Source organism: Pseudonaja textilis, chromosome 2 (genome assembly GCF_049901715.1).
Source record: "Pseudonaja textilis isolate UNSWEBS1 chromosome 2, rPseTex1.2, whole genome shotgun sequence".
Taxonomy (NCBI): Eukaryota; Metazoa; Chordata; class Lepidosauria; order Squamata; family Elapidae; genus Pseudonaja; species Pseudonaja textilis.
In genome coordinates, this window is record NC_141991.1 from 248,120,198 (window position 1) to 248,146,390 (window position 26,193).

General features: G+C 44.6%; 2 protein-coding genes across 3 annotated transcripts in view; one reads left to right on the top strand and one right to left on the bottom strand.

The window, feature by feature from the left end:
- Nucleotides 1-20,673, top strand: part of PIAS2 (protein inhibitor of activated STAT 2) — a 78,222-nt gene extending 57,549 nt beyond the window's left edge. For both annotated transcript variants that reach the window (XM_087927536.1, XM_087927535.1), the window contains exon 14: nt 20,446-20,673. In XM_087927536.1, coding sequence (XP_087783662.1) covers nt 20,446-20,607 — 162 coding nt within the window. In that variant the 3' untranslated portion in view covers nt 20,608-20,673. The remainder of the gene's footprint in view (nt 1-20,445) is intronic.
- LOC113445484 (elongation factor 2) overlaps nt 1-25,667 on the bottom strand; it is a 36,060-nt gene extending 10,393 nt beyond the window's left edge. Inside the window, exons 1-9 of the mRNA XM_087927532.1 lie at nt 25,238-25,667; nt 16,139-16,353; nt 11,116-11,297; nt 8,596-8,807; nt 5,917-6,098; nt 4,121-4,226; nt 1,965-2,078; nt 1,522-1,660; nt 621-816 (exon numbers count right to left, since the gene is read on the bottom strand). Coding sequence (XP_087783658.1) covers nt 621-816; nt 1,522-1,660; nt 1,965-2,078; nt 4,121-4,226; nt 5,917-6,098; nt 8,596-8,807; nt 11,116-11,297; nt 16,139-16,353; nt 25,238-25,240 — 1,349 coding nt within the window. The 5' untranslated portion in view covers nt 25,241-25,667. The remainder of the gene's footprint in view (nt 1-620; nt 817-1,521; nt 1,661-1,964; nt 2,079-4,120; nt 4,227-5,916; nt 6,099-8,595; nt 8,808-11,115; nt 11,298-16,138; nt 16,354-25,237) is intronic.
- Between the last annotated feature and the right edge of the window lie 526 nt (nt 25,668-26,193).

Sequence of the window (26,193 nt, forward strand, 5' to 3'; positions counted from 1 at the left end):
CAACCACGGCCTGGATGATTGAGAATCTCCGCAGACGCTTCTCCATTTTCTACACCCCCTAAATTGGGAGGTGTTAAGAGTTAAAAATTGTCACACAAGCAGGAGAAGGAGCGTTGTCCTCCCAAGTCACTCTGGTGATGTTTCTATGCTCAAGCACATCCCCGTCTTCATGCAGTGATCTAGCGGTGTCTCAGCTTCCTAAGAGATCTCCTGAACATAAATCAGCCACGGTGGCACAGTGATTAGGATGCAGTATTGCAGGCTGATTCTGCCCACTGCCAGCAGTTCGATCCTGACCGGCTCAAGGGTTGACTCAACCTTCCATCTTTCTGAGGTGGGTAAAATGAGGACCCAGATTGTGGGGGGCAAGAGGCTGACTGCAGGTTGCTTGGAGAGGCTGCAAAGCAGCGTGAAGCGATATATATATATAAGTCTTAAATGCTATTGCTATTCTTCTGCCCTATCGGAGCTGCCACAGAAAGCTTTAAGCACACCTATCTACCAGGGATGGTATATCTATTGTGACTGCTTATGCGACCCTTTTTGTTCTGCCAAACAGGACTCTGGGTTTTGTTAGCATGCACCCAATTTAGAAAAGGAGGGGGAACCTCATTAGCTACCTCTGAATAGGCTTCAAGTAGAGGTCTTCCTTCTTTCCCGGGGTATAGTTGGGCCCCATAATCCGCACCTTCTGGCCGGTGGAAACCATACCGGAGAAGACCCTTCCGAAGGCATAGAAGCGGCCTTTGTCCGATGTGGGCACCATTTTTGAGATGTACATCATCAGAGGCCCCTTTGGGTCACAGTTCTTAACACCTGCAGCAAAACAAAAAAAGAGCAAATTGTGAGGTCCAGGCAACCCCCTAGTTGAGTCAAAATTGGCTGCTGGACCTCCCAAGTGACATACAGGTAGTCCTCCACTGACAACCGTTTGCTTTGTGATCAAAGTTGCAATAGCCTTGAAAAAAGTGACTTGTGACCTAACCGTTAGTAGTTCAGATTCTTGTAGAGAGCTTAAACCTATACAGGCAGTTTTCGACTTACGACCACAATTGAGCCCAGAATTTATGTTGTTAAGTGAGACTTCTTAAGTGAGTTTTGCTCCGTTTTAAGACTTTTCTTGTCACATTTGGTAAGTGTATTACGGCAGGTGTTAAGTTAGTGGCACAGTTCATCAGTGAATTTGACTTCTCCATTGACGTTGGATTGGGAGATCTCGGGGACACTGCAACTGTCATAAATATGAAGCAGTGGGCAAGCATCCAAATTTTGATCGTGTGACCATGGGGGATGTGCAACGGTCGTTAAGTGTGAAAAACGTTCCCCGGTCACTTTTTTCAGGGCAGGTATAACTTTAAAAGGTCAATAAACGAACTGTTGTAACTCGAGGACTATCCGTGGATTGATTTGAACTGCCTGGACTCCTGATCTCCTGCACTTGACGTGAGATATGGGAAGAGTCCGAAAGGAGAGAGGGGCTTGGCTCTAAACTGCTGAAGGTCCCTCCCCCAAAGGCCTTACCCATGGCAGCTTCATCGTCAGGCGGCCCCTCGTACAGGAGCTCACAGCGGTACTTCTGAGCAGTGACAGGGGAGGGCAGGTGAATGGTGATCATCTGAAGCAAAGCCTCTCCGGCAGGTAACCAGCGACGCATGACGGCCTGGAAAACACGTATGGAGAAGCAGCCCTCAAGAGGTGCTACCTGAGCTCTGGATTGGTAACCTCGCTCTCCCTCATTGAAAAGGCAACAAAAAACAACGGGCCGCCTCCCGTCCTTCCAAAATGCAGGGCAGTCCCGCCTAAGGCTCAGCGCGAAGCGGTGCGGCGTCCCTGGATCCAACCCCTCGGGACAAGGTCACGCCCAGCCTGGCTACATCCAGGCAGCACCTGCAATTCTCAGGGCACGCTGCTGCTTACCACTGTTGTGTTAAAAGGACACACATACACACGCCATTTCAAAAAACCTTGAGAAGCGGCTTTCCTTCTTTTTCTCGGTCTTCGGCGTCGAGCTTGATGTCCAGTTTTTCGATCAGCTTGGAGGTTTCTTCTTTCTTGAAGTTCATGATGGCATCGAAGACCTGGGCGAGGGGGCGGGAGAAATTAAATGTAATTGACTCTGTTAGTTAAGAAGAGATATCAAGAAAGATAAACCCACGTGAGAATTTAGCTCTTGGCCTACGATATGGCATCCACTTATCTGGGAGTAAGGTCTACTGACTTTTACCAGTCTCACTTCTAAGCTGGTAAGTATTTCATTGTATCACGTAAGTCAGGTTTCATCAAATATCAGTTGTGCTGACAATTTGCAAAGGGTTCCTTCCTCATGAGGCCAGATTGTTTTCTCTCAGTAAGTTCTTTTGAAGGCTCTGGGCCCCTAATGGAGAACCTATTGCACGTGTACCACAGGTGGCATGCAGCGCCATTTGTGCCGGCACATGAGCTGCAAGCAAACCTCACTATGCGTGCGCGTTCCTCACAGCTGATTTTTGACAGCTTTGAGGCCTTTTTCGGCCGCCCAAAGGCTTGAGGAAGACTTCTGCAGGCTTTGCAGGCTGAAAAACTAGCCCCATTTCGCACTTCCTGTTTTTCCAAAAACACCGGATGTGATAAAACAGGGTTTGTTTTCGGCCTGCAAAGCTTACAGAAGCCTGCAGAAGTCTTCCTCGAGCCTTTGAGAGGCCAAAAGCGGACTCAAACTGGCCCAAAATCAGCTGTGAAGTGCAGTGCAAGTAAGGGGGGAGGCGGGGAGCCCAAAAAGGTTAGCCACCACTGCTCTAGGCATTCGCAGGTTCATGAAATTGGGTCCTGCCATTATGAAAAAGTGGCCCATCCGCTCCTTCTTCATACTTTTCTGAAACATGTGAATGAAGGCAAATACACGTCTCCCAGAATAAGGTTGCAGAATCCAATCTGAGTCGGCTTACTCTTTCAAACTTTCAGGCTCATGCTGGTACCCATCGTCGGGGAACTTCTCCCTTTCCAGAATATGTAAACTGGGCTCTTCTACCCATTGTATTTACATGGTTCTTGGTTGTGCATAGTTTTTAGTTGTTAATTATAGCACTGAGGGTTGACTATTAAGTCATTAATTGTTGCCGCTTATGCCGCTGTGCCATCGGTTCTAAGTAGCTGGTAGGCTGACGGTAAATCAGCACTCCTAATGACTGACAAGGGGCCTGTTTCCCAGGCTTCAATCATTTCTCTGGCTATTTTTGTCCCTGTTTGACCAGCAATCATAATAATTGTGAAATTGAACGCACTGCAAGTTTTGACTTCAATTGAGCTCCTTGCAACGTGAGGCTACCATTGAGTCCTCGTCGAACCGCTCATTCATGTTCTCACAATCTGTGGTTAGCTTCCTCCCTATCTCTCCTACACAGTCAGTCACAGGGACAACCCATACAGGATTGGTAGTCTCATCTTGCAATGATCAAGGACATGCATTCAATTTCGCAGCTGCTATTACTGTTGGCCTAGCAGGGACAAAAATAGCCAGAGAAATGAGTGCAGCTTGGGGAAATGGGCCTCTTGTCAATCAATAGGTGTGCTGATTTACCATCAACCTACTAATTACTTAGGAGTGGAGAGTTCGGCAGCACAAGGAAACAATTAACAACTTAATAGCCAGCCATTGACACCCTAATTAACAACTAAAAGCTATGCACAACTAGGCACCATATAAATACAACACATAAAACAGATAAAACAGATAAATACAACACATAAAACAGCACACATTTTCTGAAACCGACGACAACATTAATTTTAATCCAAGTACTATGGCTTCACTTGAGTGAGAAGGATAGAAATAAAATCAGGCTGCTTCACGTGAACCCAAAAGCAATTTTTTTCAAGGACAGCTGCATTAAAGCAGGAGAAGTCTGTCCACTAGGAATAAGACTCTTTCAAGCTGCAGCAGAAAGACGCTTCTAAGGATGCGGCCGCCAATTTATGAATACTCATGTGACGCTATTACATTCTTAGGTGCTTTGCCCATTAGACATCCTTGGAAATATGAATGTCGTAGGCGAAATGTATGAACGTCCAAGTGTGAAGTTTGAAAAGCAGATTAATTAGCATTCAATGTTATAACGGTGTTTTTGCTGAATCCCAGCATTACCTTAAAAATGGGATCCAGGATAAGTTGGCAGAAAGTACGTGGCAACTTCTTTCCATCAGGGCCAGCTGCGGATTTGCTGAATTTCCCTGTTGCTGGGTCAAAATACCTAAATGAAAAGTGTACCTGTTTTACATTCATGGGCTAAAGAAGAGAGGAAGAAACAGGTCTTGATGCTACCTCACCTGTACAAAATGGCTCATGCATCATTAATACCAACCAGTCCAACACTATAGGGCCACACATCATTCCACTCTACTTCCGTGTCCAAGCCACAAAGGAAACTGAAACTGAATATTGTTGTTATTGTTGTTCGTCTCACAGTCAGCCAAATGTTCAGTCTGGATTTGGCATTTTTGTCTACCTATCTTCCTATCGAGTCCTTTTCAAGGACTTGGAATGTGTGGATGTTTGATGTTAAAAGTATCATCGCCGGATGGAAGCAGACCCCAGTAAAGCTGCCTTTTGCAATTGACGGGTGGTGAATTTGTCAATGCCAATCAACAGTGTTGAAGTTGGTGCTCCAGTTGGTTCTGGGATTGGGCCCAAGGCGCCTATTGCCATTGGTATTACTCTTGTTTGCCTTTGCCACAGTCATTCTATTTCTATTTTCAGGTCTTTGTATTTTTTTTTTTTATCTTCTCCAGTTCTTTCTCTTCTCTTCTGCTATTCAGATAGTCCTTGATTGGCAAAAGTTCACTTAGTGACCATTTGAAGTTACAAGGCTGAAAAAAGTGACTTATGACCGTTTTTCTCACTTACAACCTGTGGTCACATGATGCAAGTTCAGACGTGTGGCAACTGACCCATGTTTATGACCGTTCCAGTTCCTCAGGGTCATGTGATTCCCCCTTTGCCACCTTCTGTCAAGCAAAGTCAATGGGACAGCCAGATTTACTCAACAACCGTGTTTACTTCCTTAACAACTGCGAAGATTTACTTAATGGCAGTGGCAAGGAAGGTTGTAAAACAGGGCAAAACTCACTTAACAAATGTTCCGCTTAGAAACATAATTTTTGGGCTCAATAATAAGTTGAAGACAACCTGTATTACCTCACCATGGGGCTACCGTAAGTAGCTTACAACAATACATATAAAAAAGTGCTTTATCACAGCCAGATAGATGCCATTTCTTTCCTGTTATGGCCTGTCAGCCACCGGCCTCTCCAAACAACCGAATCAGAGGAGGAGGTAGAAGTCAGGGTCAGCATCAAGGCAACCTGAGAGCTCCAAGGGGGGGGGGGGAGGGAATGGAGCTGGAGGAGACAGACAGAGGCGGAGCCTGGGCTGTCCGTCAGCCCTCAGATGGAGAGTCAACAGCTCCCAGGTCTGGAGGTGGCTGATGAAGAAGAGGAAAAACAGCTGGGTCCAGTGCCTGACGCATTGATATGTAGAAGGCAGAGGAGAGGAGAGGAGTGGAAATCTATGGGCTGGTCCTTGGGACAGAAGAGCCACCGCTGCTAGCGAAGCCCCACCCTAGCTCTGGGGATAAAAGGCAGCGGGTGGAGATGAATACATGTGGCAGACAACTATTTATCTCCCAGCTGGATGGACTTATTTAGCCTGCATTGAGAGAGAAACTTTTTTTCGGGGCTGCCGGCACTTCTAATAAAGGAACCTTTTGAGTTCACTTCAGAGGGTTTATCACGTTTGGGGAGCTGGGTCAGAACACTTCCTGTATGATCTCGCTTTAACAAAAGGTGCAAGCGAAGGACGTCATTCTGCCAACCTGCATCCAAGGCCCTCCCTTCCCTGAAGTGCATCCCCTGAGACCGAAGATAAGGAGGCTACTGACTCACTTGTCTCCCCACAGCTTCTTCATCATGTCCTCCACTTTCTTGGCCCTGTCAGCTGCGGAGAGCTGGGCCTTTTCTCCTCTGGATGCAAACTTGGCCACGTACATCTCAGCAAACTGCTTCAAGGTGAACGCCCAACCGTGCAAGCCAGAGCCGAAGCCAACAGTACCGATGACGGGGTCAATCTGTAAGCAAAGGAAGGGATTCCGGCGTTTTAAAAGAACGGGGAGAAGGGGGTCCACTTGGGAGATCCAACCCCTCAATTAAAACTGATCTCCAAGCAAGCAGGAACCACAAAGCAACCCATTCAATCGCACCTAACCTGCAGCAGCCCCGATTGGTTAAACCCCCCCCCCCCAAAAAAAGAGTGTTATAAATGTATCACCCAATGGATATTAATACAGGTAGTTCTTACAATCGTTCATTTAATGGCCATTCAAAGTTACGACGACCCTAAAAATTGTGACTGATGACCGTTTTTCACAGTTACGACCTTTGCGGCATCCCCAGAGTCATGTGGTCAAAATTCAGATGCTTGGCAACCGGTTCATATTTATGACGGTTGCTATTTCTTGGGGTCCTGCGATCCTCTTTTGCGACCTTCTAACAAGCGAAGTCAACTGGGGAAGCCAGATTCACTTAACAACCGGGTTACTAACTAATCAACTGCAGTGATTCACTGAACCAACGGGGCAAGAAAGGTCATAAAATGGGCCAAAATTAACAAATGGCTCACTTAACAACAGAAATTGTGTCCGTAAGGTCGAGGACTACCTGTAATGTATTCTTTATTCAACCAACTTGGTTAAGGGTAGCGATGGGCATCTATGGCAATTTTATGACCCGTGGACTTCAACTCCCAGAATTCCTGAGCCAGCCAATAATGCTGGCTGGGGAATTCTGGGAGTTGAAGTCCACAGGTCATAAAGTTGCCATAGTTTCCCACCCCTGACCTAGAGGTTAAGGCTCCAGGCTGGAAACCAGGAGATGGTGAGTTCTGCTCCTGCCTTAGGCATTGAAGGCCAGCTGGGGTGACCCTGAGTCTCTTTCAGCCCATGACATCAGGTTCAGGCAACAAGCCCACCGGTCAATTCCTGTCATGACCAGTAATCAAACACTTGGCTGATCAGAAAGAAATGGGGGCCCTGCCAGGAAGGAAACAAAACTTGTTTATTTAATCCTGGGTTCTCCCCTGGATTAAATAAACTTTTTACGACTTGTAGACAACTCTGGAACTCTGGCTGGGGAATTCTGGGAGTGGGAAGTCCACAAGTCTAAAAAGTGCAGACTTTGGAGAGCTCTGAACAAATCAAAGCAAATATTTGATTAAACTCCGTAATTTCTTGCTTTGCTTTAATTTTGGTTTACCAGATTATACATTTTAAAAGAACTGCGTATCAAAATGGGACTAGACCTTTTTTTAAAAAAAAAAAACAAGAACAAATTATGGGTAGTTAGCTATGAAAACCCAGCATAAATATCCTGAATGGGTGTCTGAATCAAGCTGATGTTGGAGCTTCTCACAAGCCAGAGAGTCCTTCACTTCATCATAACAGGTAAAACAAGGCTGGTCTTTTTAGGGCGGGGCCTCCAAACTTGGGCAACTTTTAAGACTTGTGGACTTCAACTCCCAGCTATGCTGGCTGGAGAATTCTGGGAGTTGAAGTCCACAAATTGCCAAGTTTGGGGATCTCTGCTTTGGTGCATCATTCGACAAACTGCAACATGGAAGAGAGTTTTCTCCAAAGGTTACAATTGCCAAGGGAGGGAGGGACTAATGCAGTCGAAAGCATCGTTTAAGGTTACGCTGGTCTTAGTTCTTTAATCCTCTATAGCAGGGGTGTCAAACTCAAGGCCCCGCGGGTCCACCCTGGAAATATCAAAGGACCGGCCTGCTGGCCAAAACGGGGTGGGGGGAAATATCAACGGTGCCTCTGCTGGCCAAAATGGGCTGGCAGAGTGCTGCAGGAGGCTGTGGAAGCTGAAAACGGCCCATGGGGGTGGGGCTGCATGCGGTCATCCCATTTTGGCCGGCAGAGGCACCGCAGGCCAGTCCTTTGATATTTTCCAGGCTGGCCCCGCAGGCCAGATCTAAGCACTCCGGCCTTGAGTTTGACACCCCTGGTATAGAGGATTAAAGAACTAAGCTGTCAGCGTTCTGAGTAACAACCTCCAAAGGAAAAGACTCAGAGAAAATTATCTTCCCAAAGATCCATTTGATTAGAGATGTCCTATTGGCGCACCTGGGGAAAACCCGGATCCGAGAGTCTTGGGTTTTCCCTCACACAAAGAAAATTCAAAATCCAACCCCTGCACCCAATCACATGGTCCAATCATTACTTGGTTCCACCTGGAGACTATCTCCAGGCACTCCCTTCCAGGTGCAGGGCAACATGTCCTTGACTCTCTGAGAAAGGAATGTTGTTGTGGCTAATCTTCCATAGCTCCTTGAAATCCCCCTCCCAAATTCCCAGGCACTAAATGTGGCAGCCCAAGAGCCTCGAAGAAAAATGGCTTCCAAGCTGACATAAGCATTGCTGGATGGGGAATTCTGGGAGTTGAAGTCCACACATCTTAAAACGGCTGCAGTTGGGAAACCCTGGTCTAGCACACAACCATGCAAATGCAATCCTACGGAACTAACTTCCTCCTTGCTCCAATCTCAACGTAAGTTCTCTTTACCATAATATTACCCATGGGTCCAGTTTCACCCTCTCCGTAAGTAGAAATGATAACATTGACGTTTTCCACAATGCGCTGAAAGGTCTGGTAAAGCTCCTCGGGTTCTAACTGCAGTTCCAGCAGAGCGCGGTCCATCTTGTTCATCATCAGGACCGGCTTGATACGCTCAGCAATTGCCTGCCGAAGTACGGTCTCCGTCTGCACGCAAACCCCTGGAGGGAAAGTTGACACCAGCATGATCTATGCTAGTTCCAGAGAAGAACTGGTTGCGGAAAAGCTCCAGTATTCCAAAACTGTCAAACTTTTGGGTAACTTTGGTGGGAAGAAGAAAAACAAAGTGGCTTCCTATATAATGGCCAGAGATTAGGAGTAGCTAACTTATAATCTTGTATATTTTAATTTAAAAGAGACTATTGTGGCCTGTTGGTTGCCGGTCCCTCCAGCAGCCGAATCAGAGGAGGAGGAGGAGGTGTGGGAGTCAGGGCCAGCATCAAGGCAACCTGAGAGCTCCAAGGGGAAGAGGGAATGGGGGTGGGAGAGAGAGGTGGGGGGCAGAGCCTGGACCATCCCTCAGCCCTCAGATGGAGAGTCAACAGTCCCCAGGTCTGGAGGTGGCTGATGAAGAAGAGGAGGAACAGCTGGGTCCAGTGCCCGACACGCAGATGCACATAAGGGAGAGGAGAGGAGAGCAGGGGAAATATATGGGCCAGTCCTTGGGACGGAAGAGCCACCACTGCTGGCAAAGCTCCACCCTAACTCTGGGGATAAAAGGCAGGGGGCGGAGATGAATACATGTGGCAGACAACTATTTATCTCCTAGCTGGACGGACTTATTTAGCTTGCATTGAGAGAGAAACTTTTTTTCGGGGCTACTGGCACTCCTAAATAAAGGAATCTTTGAGTTAATCTCAGAGAGTTCGTCATGTTCGAGGAGCTGGATTAGAACAGATGCATATCCTATTTCTCAGCACTTAAAAGAGAAAAAGTCTATGGTGTTCTATATCCTCAAGGCTGTGGCAGGCTGGTATTTGTATTGTTAAAATGTCGCATGCTACAGAAACATCGAATATCCTATGAGGTGCCCACCTCACCTTATTTAATTCTGAAGTTTTCCTGGGTGAAAACTCTGATGAACTATCTAGACCAGCGGTCTCCAAAGTTGGCAACCTTAAGACTTGTGCACTTCAATTCCCAGAATTCCTCAGCCAGCCATGAATTCCCCAATCATGCTGACTGGGGAATTTTGAGAGTTGAAGTCCACAAGGCTTAGAGTTGCCAACTCTGGAGACCCCTGATCTTAAACTTCCTTGCTTTGAGGTGTCACCAAACATGTGTCAACATTGCTTGGGAATTCTAAAGGCCTATCATGGAAAAGTGCTTGAAAAGATTGGAGAAACACCCTTCTCGGAATTGAAAAGGTGAAATTGGGGGGAGTTTACTGCATTGCACAGCCATGGTAAACAAGTTTGTACATTTTCTCCAAAAAGTAGGGAGTGAGAGGTAACGCTCAGAGCACGGCGAAATGCATAATGGCCTGTGATGTAGGCTAGACTAGTAATTCAGTGGTTTGCCCAGGGGAATCTAGAGAGTTTTGCTGCCAAGGAGTGATTTAATCCAAACTCCCACATCTGTTTTACCTTTCCACGGTATATTGAATATACACAATAGAGAAGTGGGTAAGCCATACTTCATTGTGAAAGCTTGTGAATTTGAGAGGAGTCAAAGAACAGCCAGATATCTTGTAATAATACTGCCAACGCTCAAAATGTTTTATTATCTTAAAAAAATCTAAATACCTGGCACTATCCACAGGGCTCAGGAATTCATAGATTGCTGGTGGCTTTGTTAGATCGCCAGGATCGACACAGCTCCGAGGAGAATCTTATCCTTGCTACTAGGCTGTGCGTCGGAAAGTCTGAGTAAATTAGGAATTTTCCTTGCCAGACGTATGTCTAGCACAAAGGTGCTCACTGATCACGTATAACAGGGAAGGAAAATTGTGGATTCTCCTTCAGAATCAGATGCTAAGATACAGGTAGTCCTTGACTTACAACAAGTCATTTGGTCACCATTTGAAGTTACAATGGCGCTGAAAAAAAAAAAAAACATGACCCATGGCCGTTTTTCTCCCTTATGACTGTTTACAGCACCTCCATGGTCACATGATCAAAATTCAGACGCTTGGCAACTGACTTCGTATTTATGATGGCTGCAGTATCCCGAGGTCATTTGACCTCCCTTTTGTGACCCTCTGATGAGCAAAGTCAATGCAAAATCTATTAACAAACATGTTCCTAACTTAATAACTGCCGTGATCCACTTAACAACTGTGGCAAGAAAGGTCATAAAATGGGGCCAAATTCACTTAACAACAGAAATGTTGGGCTCTACCATGGCCGTTAGTCAAGGACTACCTGTATTCTCCTTCAGCGTCTACCAGTCTACCAGTCCCTACTGACTTTCTCTGGGCAGCACAATGTTCCCGCCCAATTGAAGCACCTCAATTTTAAGGACATTCACCTGAAACACAGTCAACGACTACAAGAGCTCCATCAGTGACGCGAAGGGCTGCGGTGACTTCGGAGGAGAAATCCACGTGCCCGGGGGAGTCGATTAAATTAATGAGGAAACCGGAGCCATCTTTGGATTGCTTGATAAAGGCCAAATCATTTTCTGAGAGTTCGTAGTAGAGAGAAATAGCCCTACAAAAGAAGACAAAGGGTTTTCCTAAAACACATTTAAATTCACCCAAAACATCAGCATATAACTCTGTGCCCCCGGGTGCCCTGGAACCATAACTCCCATAATCCTCAGGCACCAGAGCTGGGTGGCACTAAATAAATTAAGGTTTCACTGCAAATCTTTGAGGCCAGATGTCGAGTTCTCACTTTCTCTGTCATTGCCAACTCTCCTCTAGAAAGTAGTAACTTCCGAGTTTCCAGCTATAAACAAGCCTCTGCATTTTAGGAAAGCTCTGCTAGTATGGCTATTGAGATTTATGGATTCTTTTAACATACACAATCACTAAAATTAAAAAGGACAACTTAAACAAGAAATGTTGATGAGGAAGAGAGAAATAACAGGATAACAGCGTTGGAAGGGACCTTGGAGGTCTTCTAGACCAACCCCATGCTTAGGCAGGAAACCCTACATCGCTTCAGACAAATGGTTATCCAACAACTTTTTAAAAACTTCCAGTGTTCTGGAGGCAAGATGTTCCACTGATTAATTGTTCTAACTGTCAGGAAATTTCTCCTTAGTTTTAAGTTGCTTCTTTCCTTGATTAGTTTCCATCCTTTGCTTCTTGTCCTACCTTCAGGTGTTTTGGAGAATAGTTTGACTCCCTCTTCTTTGTGGCAGCCCCTCAAATATTGGAAGACGGCTACCGTGTTTCTCATAAAATAAGGCCAGGTCTTATTTTATTTTTTTTGAGCCCTGAAAAAGCGGCTAGGATGTCTTTTCGGGGGTGAGTTAATTTCTTCCCCCACGCGCACCTCCACCTAGAGCGCCCCATGCGCAATGACCTCTCCATGAGGCCGCCACTGGAAGCTCCCCAAAGGTAGTCACCAGCCGCTTCTATCAGCCGGTAGAAGCGGCCTCGGGGCGAGCACCCACGCGCACTCCCCTCGCCACGAAGCTGTTTCTATCAGCCGATGGAAGCTCCCCAAAGGCAGAGTCACCAGCCGCTTTGGGGTGAGGCATGGCTGCCCACAGGGTGGTCCTGAGAGGAGCGCCCCACGCGCACTCTCCTCGAGGCCATTTCTATCGGCCGATGGAAGCTCCCCAAAGGCAGAGTCACCTGCCGCTTCCATCGGCTGATAGAAACGGCTTCGTGGCGAGGGGAGTGCGCGTGCGAGAGCGGCTGCAAACTTTTCTTAGCAGAAGGGAAGCAAGCTGCGTTTCTCCCTCTCTTTCACACACACACACACACACACACACACACACACGCACGCACACACACACACACCTGCGGGGTTCCTACCGCTGCCCTCCCCTCCCCAGGCCAGACCTTTTCCGAGCACCCTGCCAAAGCCCCAGGGCAGCTGAACTCCCTTTACCTGCTGCCGCTGCTGGTTTGGGGGGCCGGGCGGGCGCCGGGGAGGGAAGAGGAGGCAGCAGAGCTTGGCTACCCTTAGAAGGGAGATCGCGCGGGCTCCTGAAAGGAGAGGCGGGAGCGGTCCTCGTAGGAATGTGGCAGGGAAGCGGGGTGAGTGTGAAAGGGTCACCGCCGTGGCACAGGAGGGCGGGAGGGAGAGGGAGGAGCTGGAGCGAAGAAGGGCCAGGGAGAAGCTAAACTGTCCTTTCTATTGCTCTGGTGAGGGCCGAATATTTGCAGGGGCTGGTTGGAACCTTGAGTCGTGGGGGGGAGTTGAACGGCAAAGGCACTCTGCACATGATCCGAGGCAATCCTTCCACAGCTCATGGGTGGCGTTGCTAACAGTTGGGGGGAGTCTGAGAACTTCAGAGACGCCTCCTCTTCTCTCTCTCTCTCTGAGCGCCTGAAAGAGCGCCCGTCATTAACCAATTAACCAACACCAGCCTCAGCATCCCTTATTTCGGCATAATTCGGGATGACAGAGGAGCCGTAAAACCAGGGACTTGGCGACGAGATGCAGGTTCTTTTTTTTTTCTTTTTCTTTTACTGAGTTCAATCACAAGACATTTCTGGATTTCATTGGACGTCCAAGGCGTTCAGAAGAACTTTTGAAAAACATGCGGGTCTAACTTTGAGAAGCAATGAGTTTGGTCCTCTCAAATGGTGGAGGTTAGGGACGGTCTTTGGAGACCTCCCCTCTCCTTTAGCTGAGGGAGACCTGGGCAATTTTAGGCCAAAAGTGGCCCCGGAGAGATTGATCAGAGAATGGGCAGGAAAGCAAAACAAGAACACATTTGGGCTAAGGCCTTTTCTCCCATTCCCTCCGTTGCAATTTCACAATTTTTATCCAGACACAGATGCGCGTGTACTTTCTCTCCTGCCCCGCTGGTAGATTCAAAGACAACTAATGTGCGCTCCCCTCACCACGAGGCCATTTCTATCGGCCGGTGGAAGCTCCCCAAAGGCAGAGTCACCAGCCGCTTCTACCGGCCGATAGAAGCGGCTGGTGACTCTGCCTTTGGGGAGCTTCCATTGGCCAATAGAAATGGCCTCGTGGTGAAGGGAGTGCGCATGGGCACTTGCCCCAAGGCCGCTTCTACTGGCCGAAAGAAGCAGCTAGTGACTCTGCCTTTGGGGAGCTTCTATCGGCCGATGTTCTATCGGTAGTAGATCAGGTTATTCTAGCCTAGGCTACCTGCGTGGTGCTCCTAAAGGCAAGTTTTCTCCCTCCCTCCCCCGCTTTCCTTCCCATTTCTCTTCACCTCGTGTAGTTCTAACGAACGATGCAATAAATGGCGGTGAAATGCATGGTTTAAATAGGCCTAAATTTTAGGGGCGGGGCTTAATTTCACCTCATGCCTAGAAATCATGCTGGGCCTTCCTTTTGGTGGAGGCCGTATCGTTGGGGAAACACGATGTCAGGTCACTCCTAGTCCTTCTTTTCATTAAACTAGACATATCCAATTCCTGCCACTGTTCTTCGTATGTTTTAGATTACTGAATCTGAATTAAACTGTTGAGTTAAATGAAACAAACTGACTATGCCCATACTGCATTAAACTTGATGCTACACTAATTAATGGTCACCATTTGTACGATATATACTGAACCATAAATCACCAATACTGTAAAGCACAAAAACCCTTGATGAAATTAACATTAAGTTTAGTGTGTTGTGCACATTCACTCATCCACAAGTCTTTACCTGACCTGTTTAAAGGTCTTTTGTAAAGATGTAAAGCAGCCTCTCTCCATTTTGTCTACATTAAAATATGTGGACTTCAGCTCCCTGAATCTCCCAGACAGCATGGGTTAAAAAACACTGTATATCAGTCACATTTCTGTGTTTTGTATGCTGCTTGTACAAATAATGCAGAAATGCATCCTTACGTGGGAAGAATAGTGTAGCCTTCATCTTAACCATATTTGATAAGCTGATGCCTTTTTTGTTTCAAGTGAAGTTAATACAGGTGATCCTCGACTTACAGCCACTCGTTTAGTGAGTGAAGTTACAATGACAAAGAAAAAAGAGACTTATAAGCTGCTTTCACACTTACGACCGTTGCAGCCTCCCCAATGGTCACGTGATCAAAATTTGGGTGCTTGGCAACTGGCCTGTATTTATCATGGTTGCAGTGTCCCAGGTGACACTGTGATCACCATTTGTAACCTTCCAGGCAGCTTCCAACAACCGAAGTCAAGTGGGAACCCTGCTTCGTTTAACGGCTAAATGGTTCACTTAACAACTTTGGCAAGAAAGACTGTAAAACGGGGCAAAACTCACTTAACAACAGTCTTTGCTTGGCAATGGAAATTTTGGGCTCGACTGTGGTCGTAAGTCAAGAATTACTGGTAGGAATTCCAAACCTTTGGACCTAATACGTTTATGATCCCTTCTATCTTGCGCGTCCTGCTCGAGACATACTTTGTGAAACAGACTATAATGTGGAAACACAATCACAAGGTATTTTACTATTGCTATCACAACTCGTCTGACTATCCCTCTAAAATCCATCTTTTTTGTTTAGTATTTTAAAACAGCGGTCCCCAACATTTCCAACTTGACAGACTGGCAGGAGTCGGGGAGAGGGAATGATTCCATGTAAGTGGCAGGTGCGTGCACAAGCACACATATGTCCATTTGAGCACGCGGTGGACACGTATGCCCGCCACTTACACAAACAGAACCTCGCACGCAAACATGAGTGCCTATTGCTCACACAAATGGACCTTCGTGTGCATTGCCCACCCCTTGCACAGCCCAGTTCCAAACAGGCCATAATCCAGTAGTGGGCCTTGGCCCTGGGGTTGGGAACCCGTTTTAAAGAGTATGTCAACTTCCAACTGAACGTAGCTACAGCCATCTTTCTGTTCCTCAGTTGCCACACAGAGGGGGGGAAGTGGGGCAAGGATGTTGGAATGCCTTACTAGACACAACAGAGATTTTTCTTCTGAGAACCAAGGTCATCTCTACTGGTTAACAGAGAAGGTTAGGGAAGGAGTACCCGGAGAGCCCACCAATTGACCCAATTGACCAACATGACCTCTGACATTTGGGGATGGTGGTTATTTCCTAGTTTAATTATACTGAAACTGGGGGGAGAGATTTAGATTTGGTTTCCCATTGAAGCTGTGCCGATATGATATACTCATTAAGGAAGACATTTGAGAAGGAGCCCAGTCTCAGAGTCCTGATTTGCTTGAGTTCGTTAGTCAGCGCCTTGACAGAGCATTTGAGTAGGTGCTTCTGTGAACAAGAAACAACTTGGCAAGTCTAAGTTACCAGAGTCAGATACTCTGACCTATAAAATCAATCAAGAGTGTGAAAATTTCAAAATAAACTAGCACAAATCAAATGGAAGTCTGCTATCTTCCATACATTCCACTTGTAATTGATGTATAATTGACAATCATAAAGGGCTGTAGATAAAAGTTAACATTACTCACGTAGATTTGATTGTGATACACCTTTCCTGCTCGTCCTTCCGTGTGTCAGTAAATCGTGTTTCACCAGCTCTGGCAGAAGCGATGATACCGGCTTTACACACTAAGGAATCTGTAAGCGTGGACTTGCCATGATCAACATGAGCAATCACCGACATGTTTCTGATGTTGGACTTTTTGTCCATGATCGCTCGGATCTGGTCTACTGTAAAATTCACCTGAAAAGGAAGAACAGAAAGTAAATAAAAAGAGACAGGGAACATAACTGGTGGAGGTTTTATTCCATAAATATTTCACAGAAACTAAAACAGAAAGCTTTTGTGGAATTTAATTATGTGCTATCAAGATGGTGCTGGCTCTAAGCAACCACACAAAATTTCTCCCTGACAATCAACCTTTTACCTGGTCCTTCAGTTCTTCCAACGATGTACCTATTCAATGGTCCCCTAATCCTTCTGGCTCTGAGAACCGGTGGCAACAATGGCAGGAGGAGGGAGAGGGGATGGTTTTGCCTGCATGTGCCACTTGCACTCAGCTTTGTGCGTGCACGTGCGCACACACACACACACACACATGCCACTTGCATGACCCAGTTCCTAACAGGCTATGTACTGGTACCAGGCTGCAGAACGGGGTTGGGGGGCCCTGCTGTAACTGACTCTATACTTGCTGCTGGCGTTCCTCATTCATTCCATCTTTCCAATCATCAGAACCTTCTCTAGAGAGCCAAGTCTTCACATAATGCAGAGGTCTCCAAACTTGGCAAGTTTAAGACTTGTGGACTTCAACTCCCAGAATTCAGCATAGCTGGCTGGAGAATTCTGGGAGCTGAAGTCCACAAGTCTTACAAGTTTGGGGATCCCTGACATAATGCATTAAGATATTATATCTGGTCTCTGTAATATGGAACAGGAATTCTTTTTTTTTAGAAAAATGTCTTTACTGGAATAAGATTGTGCTGTGGTGCAGCTGAAATGAATTTTGCAATTATTTTTTTCAACTTTACTTTGGGTGTCCAGTCACAGCCTAGCATTGCAAACTGTTACTTTCCAACAGAATTAAAACAATGAATTTTACCATAAATTGCTGCTCAGGTATGCATAGTTAATTCAGTGTCAGAAGCTTTCTATGCTGATAGGCTCACGCCTGGCTTTTCAAAACCTGACATCATAAAATTATCAAATTAAGCTGCCAGATAGAAATGTTCTTGCTTTGTGGAATACATGTTCATAATTATTTCACAGATAGCTAATTATACAGTGTAGTATTCACACCTGAGCAGAACATGCTATGGTGATCTCAAGTTCTACCTTTTTTTATAACCAAAACAAGTTATAGCAACTGTGATAAGTATCTTCTGCAATTGACTTTCACCAATAATATAGCTATACTTATCATCACACAGCTGATATATACTGGGATTGTTGGGTTCTGTAGTTAAAAATCGGATTTTAACTCAGGGACGTCCAACCTTGGAAATGTTACGATTCGTGGGCTTCAACTTCCAGAATTCCTGAACTAGCATGGCTGGCTGGGGAATTCTGGGAGTTGAAGTCCACTGGTCTTAAAAGTGTCCAAGGTCAGATAACCATTCCTCTCATCTTTAACCATTCCTCTCATCAAAGCCATGATATCATTAGGATCTTACGAGCATGGCAAGCAAGTAATTTTTTTTCCCAATCATGACGATTGTTATGCAGTCAATCACTTGGACAATTTTTGCCCGCTTCTTCTGTTGCACTTTCAAAGTTGGACACAAAACTTTTACTTGCAAATCTAGTGAGATGCTAATGATATCATGGCTTTGATGAGAGGAATGGTTAAAGCAGGGGTAGTCGACCTTGGAAAAGTTAAGTTCGGTGGACTTCAACTCCCAGGATTCCTCAGCCACGTTCCAAGTTCCTGGGCCTTTGGCCTTCCCACAAAAATAACCCGTGTCAGCTGCTTCTTGAGACGAGTGACACTTGCCACTGACAACGCAACTGGATGGGGCTTAAAGCATAAGACTCAACCAGCACACATTCCCCTCTCTGATAATCCCAATTCCCTAGAGCTATGCTGGCTGGGAAATTCTGGGAGTTGAAGTCCACAAATCTTAAAGTTGCCAAGGTTAGACAGCACTGCTCTAGAAGGCACGGGAACCTAAGTGTGCATTTGTGAAAGCTCTCACAGTGCCTTGGTTCGGCAGTGTGTACGTGTCCCTTAGCCAGAGAGAGAAGGGCAACCGGCTGACAGTTACAATTGTGGAGTTCACCAGCAAGGGCAGATAAAGTCTGCAAAGTCCCTCCATTTCTACAAAGAGTTGTCAGTTATGATTACAGTAACTGCAAATGTTTTACTTGCTAAGTCGCCATGGAGATGAGGGCACTGAGGATGGTATATTCAACATGTACGCCGTCCAACTGTAAATCTTTTGCACGGAATGAGATATTATTACAAAGCAAAATGGTAATGGAGGGTTATAAAAAGAAGTTAGAGAAATGTTTTTGGAGAATAATCTTAATAAAAAGTACAAAAGTAAGGAGGTTTGGGGTTTAAGTAAAAGCTTTTGTAAGGGGGTATTTTATACAACACAATAGCAGATTTAAAAAGAAAAGGGAAGAAAATATACTAATGGTTTTGAGTGAGATTGAAAAAGAATCTTAAAATTCTCCACGGATGACAACTATTATTCACTAAGTTAAGCTTTTACAGATGCAATTATCTATGTTAGCAGTGAGAGAGATGGAATTAAAGATGAACTTGCAAGACAAAGAAATTTTGAATCTGCAAATAAACCAGATAAATGTTTGGCACATAAGCTAGAAAAAGAAATGAAAGTTATATTAAAATTACAAAAGGGAAATACTGTTAAGTACAAATAATGCAAATATGGAAAATGTGTTTCTTCTCCATGATACAAAGATCAAAAAATACCTTTGGACAAAGTGGATGAATACTAGCAGAGTTTACTGAAGGTTACTGACAATCAAAGACAATTTTTGGATGGACCTTTAACAATACAGATGAAACTATCAAAAAGACTGAAACAGAAAAATAATTTATTTATGGTTTTGATAATTAGGCTGGATAGATTACAGAAAGAAAATCATGTTGTAACATTAGAAAAAGAGGTAAATTTATAATTATATTTATAACTGTTGTAAAGATGATCTGAAGCCATTTTTTATAACTTTTTTCTTTTCTTTTTTTCTTTTTCAATTTTTCTTTTGATTTCTTTCTTTTTTTCTTCCTAACTTTAAATTAGTTTGCATTAGATTTTATCTTATTATTTAAAACTTTCAATAAAATGATGTATATATCTATATAAAAAGGAATTGGCCTTGGCTATTTTTCTATTGCAGTTTTTAATAGCGGTATGTTTAAGGAGCTTATAGGATAAACTTAGGTAATACAAGTTCATTGTACCTCTTACTGTGAAAATATTTTATAATATTAGTTTTCAGTCCCAGTACAATTTATTAAAGTGAAAAAAATCCCACTAGTTATTTCTGGGTAGCTGAGCAGAGTAATCCTCCTATAACCCAAAGTATCTCTACCACTCTCTTAATGTCAGTATTGTTAAGTTATCAGTTTTTTAAGAGTCATATATTTGATCCATTAATGAAAGCCATTGTTGAGGATCCATTCTGTTTCTTTCCTATTATTATTTACTTCTAAATAGGAGGAGAGAAGGAATAGACACAGTGATCTTTCTTCCAATGAGAGAGACATTATCTATGGAGATTCTCAGTCATCCAGATCATGGTTGTTCCAAAAAGGTGCTTTTCCAAAAGGCAACTGGACTTTCTTTGTTTTTTCTTGAAGATGTTTTGCTTCTCATCCAAGAAGCTTCTTCAGTTCTGAAGAACCTGCAGAAATTCTGAAGAACTGAAGAAGCTTCTTGGATGAGAAGCAAAATGTCTTCAAGAAAAAAACAAAGAAAGTTCAGTTGCCTTTTCTAAATGCACCCTTGGGACAATGGGAAAGGCAGTTTATTGGAAACAATTATTCTGGCTTAGCGGCCTTAGACAAATGTGTGAGCCTGGTCTTCTATATACAGAAGAGACCCTTATTTCTTATTTACTTATTTATTAAATCTCGAAGGGTGCACAACTCTATCAAGACTCTCGGCTGGGTATAATATCACTACTTCAATCCCATTCGAAAGAACCACGAAAGTCTGGAGAAGAATAAACACAAAGTCCTGGGGAAAGTGTTTTAAGGGCCTGTTTAAAGAAAAGCAAAGCGGGAAGGTCAGAATGCCAACGATGAAATTAAAACATACAAGACGTTCAAGTTACTCCTACTTTTGGTTTCTCCTCATCCAGGCTAAGGAAGCAGCTGAGAACGATTTCACAAGGCCCTGGATATTGTTATTCCATTATCCCCGACCATTGCTCACTGAATTTGTGAGAGTTGCACTCCAGGAACATCTATACAGAAGCAGATACCCTACACCTGAGGAGAATTTGCTGCAAACCTTAAATTAGTAACCCCTAAAAAGGCAGTACTTGTAAAATAATGCTTAAAATTAATAAACAAGTCTTGTCACAGATAACATTTGTCTTCTTCATTGGCTGTTTTTGGCACTCAAGAGATACACTAATAGAGAAATGTGAATAAATATGGGTGCTTTTCATTACTGGGTTGTTATAGGCACATTGTGATTAACAGACTCAGGTAGGAATTCCAAGGAACAAAATCCTTTTTTTAAAAAAAAATTAATAAATATACACAAAAGTTTTATGCCGACCAGATTGTTTTCTCCCCTAAAGCAACTACCAAACTTAGCCCTTAGATGAGGGGTCACCCAACCCCTGGGCCGTAGCCCATTACTTGCCGTGCTGCGTCCTATTTGCACGAGGGCCATGTGAGCGACCGAGCGGTGCGCGCACAGCTCAATGCACCCAAGTTGAGCTGCCCATGCGAGCGCGTACACCCCAACCCACTGCTCGCATCAGTATTTAAACTGTTATTAACACAAAGACTACCTGCATACGCTAAATAATACCTATAAGCCAATAACATAAAAAGATTCCAAGTCTTACATCTTTATGTTTGCTTATCTTTTCAGCAAAACCGAAGCTCTACTTTAACTAAATCTGTCCTGATGCTCCTTCTCTACACTTCTACCCAGTCATCCCAGCCAGGCTAGACCCAAAGTCTCTCTCTTTCTCTCTGCTGTGGCCTGGCAGTGCTCCACTTTGCTTACTGAAGCACTCGTATCAACGCTCCGGGTGCCCAGGTGAGATCGGCCAGCATCATGACCACACTGAAGCATGGCGGGTGCACTTTCTAGGGGGGAGCTCCTCCTAAATCTGTCCATGCTGAAGCTGCATCAGGTGAACCTTGTGAGACTTCTGGGCTCTCCTGCTGGGCTGCTTTCTTCTCCCCACCCTTCTCTGAACCTCTGCTCTCTCCAATGCTTCTCTGCCCCTTCAAAGTGGCACAGCAGGTATTTCCTTTTCTCCTTGGCTCTGTTTTTTTTTTTTAACTCTCTTCTATCTTCTCATTCAGCTTCCTGGCATCTCAGTGGCCGAATCTTGCCACAAAACACTCTTTTGAGGCAACCAGGCTCCTTCCTAAATCTCTTTCTTCCTAGCGACGTAGGGCCCTTAAAAGAATCCAGGTAGGAAAAGGGGGCCAGGCATTCTTGGTGCCATGCAGCTCACACTTTCAAACTGACACAGACTGTTTATGACACACTGATTTGGGGAGATGGAATATGGAAAATTGAATATGGAATGTGGAATGGAATAGAATAGAATAGAATAGAATAGAATAGAATAGAATAGAATAGAATAGAATAGAATAGAATAGAATAGAAGTTAGAAACAAGTGCAGAGAAGAGCAACAAAGATGATGAGGGGACTGGAGGCTAAAACATATGAAGAACAGTTGCAGGAACTGGGTATGTCTAGTTTAATGTAAAGAAGGACCAGGGGGTGACATGATAGCAGTCTTCCAATATTTGAGGGGCTGCCACAAAGAAGAGAGAGTCAATATATTCTCCAAAACACCTGAAGGCAGGACAAGAAGCAATGGGTGGGAACTAATCAAGGAGAGAAGCAACCTAGAGCCAAGGAGAGATTTTCTGACAGTTACAAGAATTAATAGAACAGCTTCCCTCCAGAAGTTGTGGGTGCTCCATAACTGGAAGTTTTTAAGAAGACATTGGACAGCCATTTGTCTAAAATGGTACAGGGTCTGCTGCTTAAGCAAGGGGTTGGATTAGAAGATCTTCAAGGTCCCTTCCAACTCTGTTAATAGCACATGTCTTTGGCTCAATTCATAATGCACATTTGCACATTACGCACATTTGCACTACGTGGGTGTTGGATAGTTTGTGGTTGAGAATCTTTTTTCCGAATGCAGCCAATGTCATTTGTTGTATGAATATGTTCCTTACTTTAAGTTATAACATGGATTATTGGGGGACAGAGTGCATAAGACAGTACATAAACACAGCAACTGGGGTTTATCCACACAACTTAAAATGCTACCTGAAACTCAAGCCATTTTGTGCAAATTCCTCTGGCAACAGTCTATACATTGATTTGGAAACAGGCTCTATTTTAGACAGTTCAAGTCATTTCAGAATAAACCCAGCAAGGATTAGGACACACGGATTTACGAAATGACTGCTTTCCGTTAAGATATGCCAATATTATACTATATAAACTACAAACTCTCAGAACAAGGATGATGTTATGAGCCTACCTCGCAGGTAAGGATTACTGAGAAAGCATGTAACACAGTTAACTCTTTAAACACCCTAAATACAAATTCTCACCCTTGAAAGCCCCCTTCATTCTGCCTTTGGGTAAAATGCAAAATTCTGATTGTGTTTCTTTAAATATGCTTGGTACACTCTGCAGCTATTTAAAGCTATGCAGATGGGGGTGGGGAAACTATTCCCCTCCCCCCCAAAAAAAAACATTCTTGCAGTTCCTGCTGCAGTATAAAAGATACTAAGAAAACATGGCTAATTTTTTACTGGGCAATTCAGAGAATTGACATACAAAAAGATACATGTGTTCTCTTAGTTCACCACCTCAAATGCTGCTATTCCTTAAATAACCTTGTGCAGTGTTTCAGAGGACCCACAAAAGTCGCTGCAATGAACATATACTAGGATGAGCATAAACAGAGATGATTTTTTTTTAGTATATGAATAATATGAATAATAGAGGAAGGAGAGCACTTACAAAGCTATTTAGAATATCAAAAGCGAAGTTCTTATCTATAATATAAATGATTTTTTTTGGAGGGGGGAATAAAGCAAATATATGAGCTTTGGGGTTCTGGATAGCCAGCATACATACAGGACATTCTTCCATTTCTTAAGTTACAGAATAGCCCTTTAACAGACCAATACTGTAAACAATGCCAGCAATCAAAGGAAACTCTCCTTGAATCAAGGAGAAAAAAGCCACAATTATACAATTGTGTCCAACTCACAGATTTTGAAAGATAACATTAGGAGACAGTGGGAGGGAGGGAAACAGGATTATTATTATTATTATTATTATTATTATTATTATTATTATTATTATTCTGCTTGCATAATCCGCCAATACATCACACAGTCCTAAATGCTTGGGAAGTGCTTGACTAGTGATTTGTGATACAAAATCCAGCATAGTTGTCTCATTTGCTTTGTATACTGTCATTTTTTATATCAAATAATAATAATAATAGCATCAAGAAGTTGCAGCTTCCTGCTGTGGTGTCAGCAGAACTGCAAAACACTACAGAACAACATACAACAACATGCTACTCGGAACAACATACATTCTAAGGGGATACTTAGTTGATACCTAGGATGCTGGCAGCATATCAACATCAGAGCCAATCAATAATACAGTATTTGTGATACATTTTTAAATGTTCAGTTGACTGAGTTTCATGTTTAATGAAGAAGAAGAAGAAGAAGAAGAAGAAGAAGAAGAAGAAGAAGAAGAAGAAGAAGAAGAAGAAGAAGAAGAAGAAGAAGAAGAAGAAGAAGAAGAAGAAGAAGAAGAAGAAGAAGAAGAAGAAGAAGAAGAAGAAGAAGAAGAAGAAGAAGAAGAAGAAGAATCTGGAAAGTGAATATCGCAGTACCGCAGCCTAGAAGAGAAAGAATGGTAGAAAATAGAATTCCACACACAAGGAATTGGTGCAAATGCCCCTTCTTGGTGCAAATGCTCTCCATGTACATAAAAGAAAAGATACATTGGACAAGAATCAGAAGGGTCAACACTTAATAATAGTCATAAGGGTACAATTAAATCATACTAGGAAACAGTCAACATCTGCCTATCCTTATGGGAAGGGCTCCTCCACAGGTGGACCAAAATTGCCAAATCCCAGCCTCTGAACATCTGGCTGGCTGTGCAAACCAACAACCTCCTAACCGTAACAAATTCTGCCAGGATGATGCCCCAGATAACTTCTTCCAGTTTTGTTTTGTTTGTTTTTTTAAAAAGAGAATCCCCCTTTTCCCCTGGTGGTGCAAATAAAACAGCCAAGTGGATCTTTTTTCTTTTTTTTTTTTTAATCAGCTCATCCTCAGCGCATGGGACGATGGGCTTTGTAGTCCTCCAACCCAGCTGGGAGGCAGCGCGAGGAGATACCCCACCCCACCCCAAAAAGAAAAACCCACCACATTCCTGCATCCAGATCACCCCAATGGGCAAGTGAGCAGGACCCCTTTGAATCAGGACTGGGAGGGAAGGGGCACCCCCGAGATGCTGCTAGGAAAACAGACCCGCACTGACAATTCCTCCGCCCCCCCTCCACACACACACACACACACACACACACACACACACACAGACACACAGACGTCCTCTAGGGAGGGTGTCAATGACATCATCCTGACATGGGTCCTGCAATAGGAATGACGGCGAGTGCGGTGAGGCGGGGTGCCGGGGGGGGGGGGGCAAGAATAGAAAGAAGAGCAACTGCCTTGAAAATGGCTGTCGGGAGAGGCCCGGGGGGCCAAGGGTGGGGTCTCCGCGAAAAGAAGGGCCGGTTTACGGACCCCAAGGGCTCCGGCTTTACAAAATGGGGCTGAGAAAGGGTCGCCGGCCTTCCCTTCTCGGGGTACGGCGCCTTTCCGCCCGGGGTATCGCTCACCATTTTGGCGGATGGTTCTAGATTGCCGCCGCCTCAGAAACCGCCGCCGCCGCCGCCTCAGACCGCGGAGGTCGGAGAGCCCGAAGAGGAGGAGGAGGAGGAAAAAAAAAAAAGGCCAAGACCACAAACGGGTGCGGGGGAATCCTAGAGCGGACACAACAAAGGCGGAGAGGAGGGGGAGCCCCCTCTGGGCATGCAGATGTCAGTCTATGGTCTGCAGCTCGGGCTTTGGGAGAGACTGGGGAGGGGGCGACGCGCGGTCCTCCGGAAAGCGCGTTCGTGTGTTGATGTCGGTGCCGGCGGTTTTCTCACGCTCCCACCGCCCCCGCCCCACCCTCGTCGTTATCTTCACGGCGCAGTGCTGGGTGTGCAAAGGGAGGGAGCGGCGGCCCCGCACGTCCCTTTTGCAAGATCAATATTGGCAGCCCTCGATTTACAACGGTTCCTTTAGTGCGGGGGGGGGGGGTCTTTCAAAGTTGACAGCTTTAAGATTTGTGGACTTCAACTCCCAGAATTCCTCCACCAGTCATGTTAGTTCAGGAATTCTGGGAGTTGAAGTCCACAAGTCTTTAATTATTTTTATTTATTATTTATTGATTTGATTTGTCAATCACTTACAAGATAATAGATATCATGTATAAACATGAGTAAGAATACAGGAAATAGGTACGAATCAATGGGGACAATAAGACAGGGATGGTAGGCACGATGGTGCACTTATGCGTGCCCCTTACAGACCTCCTAGGAATGGGGTGAGGTCAATAGTGGATAGCTTGAGGTTAAAGGAGTGGTGGGGTTAGAGGATGTAACAACAGAGTCAGGTAGTGTATTCCAGGCATTGACCACTCCGTTGCTGAAGTCGTCTTTTCTTGCAATCAAGTTTGAAGCAGTTTACATTGAGTTTGTATCTGTTGTGTGCTCTTGTATTATTGCGGTCGAAACTGAAGTAGTCATTG